This window comes from Callospermophilus lateralis, chromosome 5 (assembly GCF_048772815.1).
Source record: "Callospermophilus lateralis isolate mCalLat2 chromosome 5, mCalLat2.hap1, whole genome shotgun sequence".
Taxonomy (NCBI): domain Eukaryota; kingdom Metazoa; phylum Chordata; class Mammalia; order Rodentia; family Sciuridae; genus Callospermophilus; species Callospermophilus lateralis.
This window is the reverse complement of record NC_135309.1, coordinates 43454486-43465577: the sequence shown is the minus strand read 5'-3', so window position 1 is coordinate 43465577 and position 11092 is coordinate 43454486. Positions and strand designations below refer to the sequence as shown.

General features: G+C 39.0%; 1 protein-coding gene across 1 annotated transcript; it reads right to left on the bottom strand.

The window, feature by feature from the left end:
* Positions 1-436: 436 nt before the first annotated feature.
* Positions 437-9564, bottom strand: Camlg (calcium modulating ligand). The gene is made up of 4 exons (XM_076855853.1): positions 9321-9564; positions 7087-7547; positions 5634-5699; positions 437-1049 (listed from the first exon to the last, which is right to left on the bottom strand). The coding sequence occupies exons 1-4, from the start codon at positions 9490-9492 to the stop codon at positions 858-860; spliced, it is 891 nt and encodes a 296-aa protein (XP_076711968.1). The 5' UTR covers positions 9493-9564; the 3' UTR covers positions 437-857.
* Between the last annotated feature and the right edge of the window lie 1528 nt (positions 9565-11092).

Here is an 11092-nt window from a genome sequence, read left to right as displayed (position 1 = left end):
ACACACTCTTATTTAGTTGCTGAGGGTCTTGTGATCCTCCTGCCCCAATCACTGGGATTACAGGAATGCATCACCATGCCTACCCCCTACTTTTTTTTTAATTTAAGGAAACAAAAGTGGTAAACATGCAATTCAAGATCACTAGTGTTTTCCTAGGGATTAAGGGGGTGACAAGTCTAAGGATGCTTTATATTTCTCTCTAGATTCATTTTGAAATCAGAAAATGTGTATGCTTGTAATCTTAATCTCAAACTAAAGGAACAGACTTAAATTATTCTGTTACTCTGGTTTAAAATAAAATTATACAAAATAAGACTTAGTGAGCATAAAAAATAAAGTATGTGTTTTTAATATCATGAGTATTAACCAAATAGACCATACAAAAATCTGTAAAAAAAAAAAAAAAAAATGTAGTACCAAATGATTTAATACTCAATTCATTTTTTTTTTCATTTTATTTTTAGGATGGTTTCATTTTTCAGGACAAAATGACACAAATACAAGAAACAATCTTCAGGGCTGGCTGAGACCACATTTATCTGCTCTCTCAAAAGCATTAGCTCAGGCCCCAAAAGAGGAATTACAAATCTGAGAAGTTAGGGAAAAGATATATAGACTAGGGATTCTAATTAAACAAGGAAAATCATTAATGACATTGGTACTCTATTTTTCATAGTAATACTAATACAAATGTAACATTTTCAAATCAAGGAACCTGTCATTCCTTTCCTATTGGCTTTATAATCCCTATGAAATAAAATTATATAAAGGTGTAAACTGATATGCCTCTTTTAGAGACACTGCAATATAGAAGAGTAATTGGTTTTTTTGTAAGCTTCTTCTGAGTTCTGCAGGTTTCATGGTACTTCAGAGCCCCAGTAATCCAGCAGTTCATGACAGAAGATAAAAGTGAAAAAGTAGACACACAGATCTGTGAAGACTTCGCCCATTTTGCCATAGGTATCCATTGATCGATTTATCACTTCAGCAGGAATTCCAGATAATAGAAGTGCTGCTGTCAATACTGTTGTCTTTATTTTCTTTTCACTCTGTAAAGACAAAGATTCAAATTAACTTTACATCTTTCAGCAGACTACATAAACTCTATAAAACATGATGAATTCTGCCTAACTGGTTTAGAGCTTGTTAAGAAAGTTTTAAAACAATATGCTAGCATTTACTGAGAATATAATAGGCAAATCAGTAAACTATAGGCAATAGCAGGTAAGAGTCTATCAAAAAATTTTAAAAGGTGTCATCTTGGAAACAAGGCACAATTTGAAATATACATGATACCACAAGGCAAAAAACAGGAAAATCATTATTAGTTAGGACTTCAATAACTGCTAAATGAATGAAACGAACAATGTGTCATTAGGGCCCAAAGGAGATAGAAATTGTCCCAGTTTTCTGTAAATAAAGGAATAATTCTATAGGAGGTAGAAAATAGGCCTTCAAGAAGGAGCAGCACTTAGATTGGGAGAAATAAGATGAGAAATCTTATTTTAAGTCTCATGATAACAAAAGCCAGAGGCAAAAGAATGCTGATCATATTGGAGAACACTGAGTAATTTGTAACCATATCACAGGAATATCCTTAAAGGTCCTACATGATATGCAAAGAAATTCACACCTGATTACATGCACAACAGGATATCATCGGACAAGAATACTTTTGGGGGAAGAGAGAACATTTATTGTCTCATTTTAAAAAAAAAATTCAAAGTTGCTTTTTTAAAAAAAAGTTATTGATTGGTATCAAGAAAACCACTCACATGGTTCAATAATTTTAGAAATATAAAAAGTTATGCCAGATATGGTGGTGCACCTGCAGTCCCAACTATTCAGGAAGCTCAAGTGGGAGGATGGCTTCAGCCCAGGAGTTCAAGACCAGCCTGGGCAACATAGAGGGACCCTGTCTAAAAATAAATACGTAAAAATTAAAAATAAAAGTTATAATTAACTTAGAAAAATGAAGCCCATGTCCACCAAGACACAAAGAAAGTTTCTTAGAAGTAAAACTTCGATTTTAGTCAAAATGAACCAAAACTGGGAATAGCCATGATATCCATCAACAGGAAATCAAATAAACAAATGGATTTATTCGTACTCCTGATTTATCACTCACCAAAATAAAATGGAATCAACAATAAATATACTCAAAAACTTAATGAACCTCAAAAATATCATGCAGAATTAAAGAAGGCTTATAAAAACACAAAAAGGAATAAATGATCCTATTAATTACTAAAACAGGTAAAACTAATTTATGGCGGGAAAAAGAAAATTAGATCTTTGTGGGAGAGGAACTGGGAGTGCCTGGAAAGGGACACAATCAAACTTTCTGGGATGATACAAGGTTCTAAACCTTGAGTTTTTCAGGTTGTCAGAACTTATCAAATGGTTCACTTAGAACATGCGCATTTCCTTTACAAAAAGTTAACCTTAAATAAAAAGAACCAGCTAGTCAGTCTCAGCAACTTAGCAAGACCTTGTCTCAAAATAAAAAATAAAAATAAACTAGGCATAGTGGTGTACGCCTGAATCCCAGCAGCTCTGGAGGCTGTGGCAGGAGGATCACAAGTTCAAAGCCATCCTCAGCAATTTAGCAAGGCCCTAAACAACTCAGAGACTGTTTCTAAATAAAATACAAAGTAGGGCTGAGGATGTGGCTCAGTGGTAAGACATCCCTGGGTTCTATCCCCCGTGCAAAAACAAAACAAAACAAAAAAGAGCCAGCTGGGTAAGGGGATGTTCACCTATAATCCCAGTGACTAAGGAGTTTTGAGGAAAGAGGATTATAAATTCGAGGCCAGTCTCAGCAATTTAATGAAGTCCTAATAACTGAGCTAGAGTCTGTCTCAAAATAAAAAAAAAATTTAAAAAAGGATTGGGAATATAGCTTAGTGGTAAAGCACCTCTAGGTTTAATCCCCAGTAAACCCTCCCTAAATAAATAAAAAGAACCATAAACATTGACTTGGAGTTAATGATATGTTAGAGGGGTGAAGTATATAGATATGTACATCTATAACATACTTTGAAATACAGCAAGAAAAATAAGATGGATTTGAAAATAGAAAATTCTATACATGACAAATATAATGAGAGGTTAATTACAGAATCTACATAGTAAAGATAGTGTTCACTGCACAATTCTTTCATTTGTGTGTTTAAAAACTACTGCAGCATCTGGGCACATTGGCACATGCATGTAATCCCAGCTCCTCCAGAGGCTGAGGCAGAAGGATTCTAAAATTTGAGGCTAACACAGGAAGTTTAATTTAGACCCAGTCTCAAAGTAAAAAATAAAAAGGACTAGGGTTGGGAATGTAGCTAAGAGGTAGAGTGCCCTTGGATTCAATCCCCTGCACCACAAAGAAAAGGGAAAAAAACCTACCATAACAAAACAGGCAGGGTGGGGCATGCCTGTAATCCCAGTGGCTGGGAGGCTGATTGCAAGTTCAAAGCCAGCCTAAGCAATTTAATGAGGCCCTAAGCAACTTAGTGAGACCTGTCTCAAAATTAAAAAAATAAAAAGGGATGAGATGTGGCTCAGTGGTTAAGCACCCCTGGGTTCAATCCCTGGTACCAAAAAAAAAAAAAAAAAAGAAAGAAAGAAAGAAAGAAACCACCATAACAAAATGTTGTTTTGTCGAAAGTGTAAAAATCTCCCTTTCTTGTTTCTCCCCCATTTACCTAGTAATCTATACACAGCTCTATTACTATTACTGTTAATAGTTTCATGAATATATAAACAAAATCAAATATGAATTATTTTGCATCCTTTTCACACACAAAAAAGGAGTATGCTACAGATCATATTTCTACACTTTTTATTTTTCTCTTTTAATATTTCTTGGACAGCTTACCACTATGACTATAGGGAAAACTTCTTTTGTGTGTTTATGGTGCTGAGGATCAAACCCAGGGGCTTGTGTATGCTAGGCAAGTGCTCCAACTCTGAGCTACATCCCCAATGCAAGATTGAACTTCTAGGCCAATGCTTTAATTAAAATGATATTTCTTTCTTTACTCTTTTACTTTCTGTATTTGACCAATTTGAGCTTCAAAACACAAATATTTTAAATCCATCAAAACCCAAAACAGATCTATTGGCCCATTAGAAATGACTAAGCATGGGGTGAATGCCTGTAATCCCAGTGGCTGTGGAGGCTGTGGCAGGAGGATCAAGAGTTCAAAACCAGCCTCAGCAATTTAGTGAGGCCCCAAGTGACTCAGCAAGACCCTATCTCTAAATAAAATATAAAAAAGGCTAGGGATATGGCTCAGTGGTTGAGCACCCCTAAGATGAATCGCCAGTTCTAAAGAAAAAGAAATGACTAAGCAGGGCTGAGGGTATTACTCAGTGGTAGAGAACTGTCTAGCATGCATGAGGCCCTGAGTTGGATCCCAGCACCACCCATACAAAAAAAAATGGCTAAGCAAACAGCCAAGTAGTCATTTTTCAGCCAAAAAAATAAAAAATGAAAAAACCAAAAAAACTCAAATAAAGATAAAGTGCATTGTTACCAAGTGTTCAATAAGGGGCATAGTAAGATAGTCAAAATAATTTTATTTTATCTTCATTTATTTTTTAGGTGTAGATGGACACAACACAATGCCTCTATTTTTATGTGGTGCTGAGGATTGAACCCAGGTCCTGCCTGTGCTAGGCCAGCACTCTACCGCAGAGCCACAATCCCAGCCCTCAAACCAATTTTAAAAATTTATTTCTTTTATTATAAATAAAATGAATTACTAAAGTTAAATAGTAATTAAATTGAACATTTTTCTTAGACAAGTACTATTAATACTACCCTAAGGACCTCAAACCACATGGACCAACATTTTTGTAAAATATAATGAAAGTGTATGATAATATAAAAGTACTACGAAAATTCCTGATTATCCACTTTATTATTTTTGGGGAGTACCAGGGACTATAGATGTACACACAGTCTTATGGGGCTCAAGTTGCCTGATATCCAAGATAACTTTACTTGTCTGACCAAGTTTTATGTGAGTTTTTTTTGTTTGTTTGTTTTTGTTTTTTAACTCGGGGGCATTGGACCACTGAGCCACATCCCCATCCCTATTTTGTATTTTATTTAGAGACAGGGTCTCACTAAGTTGCTTAGTGCCTTGATTTTGCTGAAGCTAGCTTTGAACTCACAATCTTCCTGCCTCAACCTCTTGAGCAACTGGGACTGATCGCTCCATTTGAACTTAATACATCTTGAGACATAATTAGTTTGAAGATCAGCACTGGCAGGCAAACCGTACTTTGAGCATCACTGATCCAGAACACAAGCAGAACCACATAAAACTTGGTCAGACAAGTTTAGTTTTGGTACTGGGAATTGAACCCAGAGGCACTTAACCACTGAGCCACATCCCCAGTCTTTTTTACTTATTTTGAGAAGAGGTCTCCCTAATTTGCTTAGGGCCTCATTAAGTTGCTGAGGGTGTTTCTGAACTTTCCATCCTCCTGCCTCAGCTTCCTGCACTGCTGGAATTACATGTGTGAGCCACTGTGCCCAGCAGGACCATTTTTTTTTTTAAGTTCTTAAAATTAGCTAGTCATGAATCAATCTAAATACATCACCAAACTTAGAAAAGATTTTAATTTACCTTGGGAAAATATTTGTACAGTCCCATGTACGCAAGTTGTAAAGTAAGAAATGGAGCAAATATGGACTGTGAAGATAAAAGATAAAATTAAATATTTCCAACATAATCATTCAAACCACAATAAATCAAACAGAAGCTAAAAAATTCCAAGCAAAAAACTACAATAAAATATTAATTTAGTGGCTGAAAGTTATATAGTTCTTTCAATTTCCCCAAAGTCTTCTCTCATAAATATTTACTTTTAAAATTGTTTAAGAGTATACACTAGTGCTAGATATATAATAATAAATCATGAATTTCCTTCACCTAGAAGGAACTAACTGACAACCTGAAGCATACCTAAAAGGCCCAACACTCAAAATATACACCATTCATTCCTTAGACTTTGGGGCAAAGAATAACTCAGATGGCTACCATCTTGAGCCCTCAAATGAGGAGCTATTCACACTATAGATAAAATGACTTGATGATCTGGCTTCTTAGGCAAAATGGAAAAGATCAAAGTAACACTTAATTTACATAATTATTTCTAAAGTTAAAAAAAAAAGCTCCTGAAAAAACGAGGCACAAAATGAGATGATGCTTTAAAAGCATGAAAGCACAGAGTCCTTTAGATAAGAGAGATAAAAGCAGCTACCTAGCTCACTAAATGTTAAAAGCATCATCAATCTTTGCTATAATTTATTATCAGGGGAAAAAAAAAATCGGAGATCTGTTGATTATAACTAAAGAAACATTTGCATAAAAAGATTTTCAAAAACTGTTTTGCTTAATGATATAAATCTTAATTACCTGGAAAATTTGTTTATGTGCCTGATATATGGTAGATATTCTTAAAATGTCTATTGAACAGAAATAGTTCTAAGAGCAAGATGCGAGTGAACTATGAGCTATGCTTTTCTGCCGCCTGCCACTACTGTAAAATAACAGGACCACATCATGGTACAAAAAAGGCCTGTCATACCACTTCAACATTATGAAAATGTTGAAATACCTTTTGACACACAGGAACTCTATACTATTTGGAACTTAATAATTAATATACTTTCTATATTGGCACTTAACCCTTTGGTTCTAGTATGAAACTGCCTGGATTTAATCTCAGCTGTCACTTAGATGCTGTGTGACCTTGGGCAAATGATTTTACCCAAGTCTTCATTCCTTTACAGATTTAAATGATATCTAGTTCATAAAGGATGAAAAGTAAATAAATTATTACAAGCAAAGCACTTAATGGTAGCTGGCATAAAGAACACCTTTAAAAATTATTAATAGGCTATCATTCTGTAACTATGGTGAATAATGAAGTTTATATAATACACCTCCAAATAGCTTCATAAATCTGGTAGATATTAACTTAATATTGGCAATTAATCCTGTGAATTAAAAGTACTTATCATATATAGTCAACTTGCATTTTCCAAATTTAGTTAGTTTATAGCTCTTTCCTTACCAAATATTTGCAAACAAAAGCTCTGACGCCAAGAGCAAGAAGAGCACATCCCACCAATCTAAATATTCGAAAAGAGTCAAATTCTTCTGATGCACTTCCATCATCTGGATTGGGCTTTTCACTGATCAACTGTTTCCGTAATTTCATTGCTTCTTCAAATCTGGAAAGGTACTGTTCTAGACCATGGCGAGAACCCCTCTGGACAGTGTCCGTGGTCAGGTCCCCTCTGTTTCGCTGTCGGAGCTCAAGGTTGACATCATTACTGCACTCCGGTGGTTTAATAAAAGAGTCCAATTTGTCTCCCAGCTGGGTCCCCTTTACCTCCACAACACCACCCTGCTGGTCAGTTGTTCCTGGACTGACCGAGTCACCCAGCACTATTCGCTTTGAAACGGAAGGAATGCTGAGGGAGTTCAGTTTATCACTGTCCTGCTGCTTTGATTTTGCTTGACTTTCCTCTTCTAAGGGGGAAAAAAAAAATTAAAAGCCTTTTGTTATTACACATGCCTTATGTGTTAATATTTTTAAAATACGTTGCTGCAGCTAAAACTCGACAGTCACTAAATCAAAATACTGATTTTGCATAAAATAAAAACAAGTTCCTCTTTCTATACCATCAAACTATATCACCCAAGAGTATTCCTGAAGAGGAAATAATCCAAACTTTGTGGGTAGGAGATAGGACTAATAAACAAACTAGGAAAAATATTCAAGGATGGAAAAAGCTGTCAAGACCAACTTTTCATGGATAACATATTCCAGAAATATGACTACATTGGTTGCACTAGCTTATTTGGTTAAAAATACAAAGCCATTAAAGATTTTTAAGATCTGAATTTTAAAATAAAATTTCTGAATCCAGAGCCCTGTGAGCATAGGGTGTGGCATAGCCTACAACTATTGTTAGGCAGCCATTAGGGCAGCCATTAGTAAGTACTTACATAGTTTTAGGATGCTGCTGATTCAAAACAAAATAAAATAGAAATAAATTTCAAAACAAAAGAACAAAATACAGAAAGATACTAAGTAGTCGGGTGCAGTGGCACACCTATAATACAGGGAGGCCAAGGCAGGAGGATTATAAATTCAAAGCCAGCCTCAGCAACTTGGCCAGACTCTGCTCTAAATAAAATGTAAAAAAAAAAAAAAAAAAAAAAAAGCTGGGGATGTGGCTCAGTGGTGAAGCACCCGTGATACCAAAATGTGTGTGTGTATATATATATATCTCTATCTATCTATATATATCTATATATAATATAACATACCTATTATTTATTATATGTAATATCATATATAATAAATAATGCTCTGAGAAAGAAAGAAGATCCTGATATTAACCATGAATGGAAAAACGTTTCTTCTAATGGTGCTCCTACATCTCATTTGAACTGTCTGAAGTTGACACTACCCAAGCCTCACAGAAGTTACGAAGATCTAAGGAGCTTGCAAAAACTGACTAAGGCAATCATTTAAGAACACACTTAAAATTTAAACTTAGACAATATTAGGGCATTCTAAGTGTTCAATTATATTCACTTCAAAAGCATTTATTGGACAAGTCTTTGGGTGAGAATGTACTTTCCTTTAGAGTGAAATGTGGTTCCCGAAATAAACCGCAGTAACCTCACCTAATGAGAGAAAATCTCAGGTGAGGATGTCGCACCTATTGGGTCTATAAAAGATGATCACTCTTCCCCCCACCTGTTCTAGAAGGTCTGTTGGTCACAGTATTATGAGCACTGAACACCGACACCAAGATATGAGTCCCTGATCCACGTAGGATGGACGAGCAGGCAGTTCATAAAGAGAAGAGTTATACAGCAAAAGGCAATAGAAAGTAGAAGCCGGGAAGGCAATGGAAGGAAAAGCATTTGGAACAGATGGAAACTAAAACAATTGGCCTGAGGGGCGCGGTGGACAGTCAGTCTGGGGATGAAGTGTGCGCCCTTCCAGAAAGACGAGAGGGTAACGGGGCGGAGGGACCCAGGGGCCAAGGCTTTGCACCGGGTGGGGACAGCCTCAGCAAAGCTCCGGGAAAACTGCGCGGAGTGACTAGGACCGTCCTGGAGCTAAGGAGTGAGAACGGGGGGCATCACTTAAACGGGCAGGAGCAGAATGGAGGTCAGCGAGCAGGGTTTGGTCCACAACATCAGTGCAGTGGAGGAGGGCGGGCAGAATGATCCTGAAGACCGTAAGGGGTGGGCGGAAAACTCAAGGGAAACCGAGGCTCTCACCCGCGCCGCTCCCGGGCCTGTGAAAGCCCATGATGCGGTTGATGCGCTGCTCCGAGTTCATGAGCAGCTTTCTCCGCCGAAGCTCCGCCCGACGCTGGGAAGCAGACATGCCTGAGCCCGCCGAGGCCCCGGGTCTGTCCCCGCCGTCGGTGGCCACGGTCACCGGCTCCATCCTTCCTCCACAGTGTGGGAGAACTGGCAGTGGTGACAGAGGAGGTGTCGGCGCGGATGACTTAGGGCCGCAGAAAGCACGTCACCCTCCCACGGTAGCACCGCCCCCCAGCGCGGTGCCAGAGTCGGCCGGCTGAGCACGCGCAGCCCGAGGGACCGCGCACAGGCTCTGGCCGCCATCTTGGGTGAGGGCAAAGAGGGCACGCGTCCCTACCCGCCTTGGCTGGCTCTCACTTACTTGCCTTCCCCGGTGTTGAGTCCCCTCCGCTGTTCATGCGGAGGTAAAGAAAACCAGCACTCGGCCTGACGGGTGGGCAAGGACGCCAGTGAGGAGCGGGTTCATGCCACATTATTGCCAGGAAGCAAAATGGAGATTGCAGCGTCAGGCGCCTGTCTCCAGACCTTCTGCGGTCTGCTCGCCGGCTGGGAACTACGTAACTGCGGGAGCGACGCCTGGGGGAGCATTGACTGGGATTTATTAGGAGGTGCCGATTCTCATCCTGAACCGCCCTTCTTCCGGAAACACGCCCGGTTTCTTCTAGGGTTACATTCTTGTTCAAATGAGGTTTTCCCAAGAAAGCCTTCCATGTCCATTCTATCTAAATTAACAGAACCCTGAGTGTGTGTTTGGTACCGGATTGAACTCAGGGGCACTCGACCACTGAGCCACGTCCCCCGCCCTATTTTGTGTTTTATAGAGACAGGGTCTCACTGAGTTGCTTAGCACCTCGCTAAATTGCTGAGGCTGGCTTTGAACTCGCGGTTCTCCCGCCTTAGTCTCCTGAGCCGCTGGGATTACAGCTCACAGCACTCTGTGTTCCCTTGTTTTGCGTTATGTTTCTCCTTCACTCTTAATCACCTCGCGTGCTAAGTGTACTACTAATTTTGTTTGTGTTTCACTAGCTGGAATGCAAGCTTGGTGAAGGCAAGCCTTGTTTTGTCCACTGCTGCAGTTCCTAGAACAGCGAACGCACTACAGGCCGGCTTACTCCTCAGGCCCAGTAGGCGCAACGTTGAGGGCCCTTAGTAATTTGGGACCCCACGAAAACGCTTCAATTTTAGTTTCTCTTAGTATCAGAGGAAACAATTATTATCATATAATAACGAGCCAAATCTGAGTTATAGTCGTCTTTAATAGCCGCACAGTTATGAAATATTTTAAGTAAGTTTACATGGAGGCAGGAGCCCGCAGGCAAAATTGCCAATGTTAGGTAGGACTTAAGGACGCCAAAATGGCAGAGGCAGGGTATATAAGAAGGACACGGCTGGAGGACAAGACAGAAGACTGGTCACGTCCCTGTTTACCTTAAGTCCCGTTACCATGACAACTCCCGCCACTGAGGATGTATCACCATGACAACGCCAGCCACAGGTTTGGTATTTTAAAGTGACCAATGGGGGTAAATTGGACAGTATTCTAATTAGGTTTTCTAAAGTAACCAATGGGGAAATTGGACAATAATCAGGTATCATAAGGTAACCAGTTGGGGGGCGAATAGGGTAAGGTCTTCAATCAGGTCAGTATAGGGAAGGGAACACCTCATAGCTAAGCATATAAGACACTGATTTCCAGACATCAGGACCTTGAGTCTCTCTTGCTG

Coding starts and splice junctions, on each gene's coding strand:
- Camlg (XM_076855853.1), bottom strand. CDS start 9,492: ATGGAGCCGGTGACCGTGGCCACCGACGGCGGGGACAGACCCGGGGCC. Junction 7,548..9,320: donor CAGGCCCGGGAGCGGCGCGG/GTGAGAGCCTCG, acceptor TTTCCCCCTTAG/AAGAGGAAAGTCAAGCAAAA. Junction 1,050..5,633: donor TGTACAAATATTTTCCCAAG/GTAAATTAAAAT, acceptor TTGTCTTTACAG/AGTGAAAAGAAAATAAAGAC.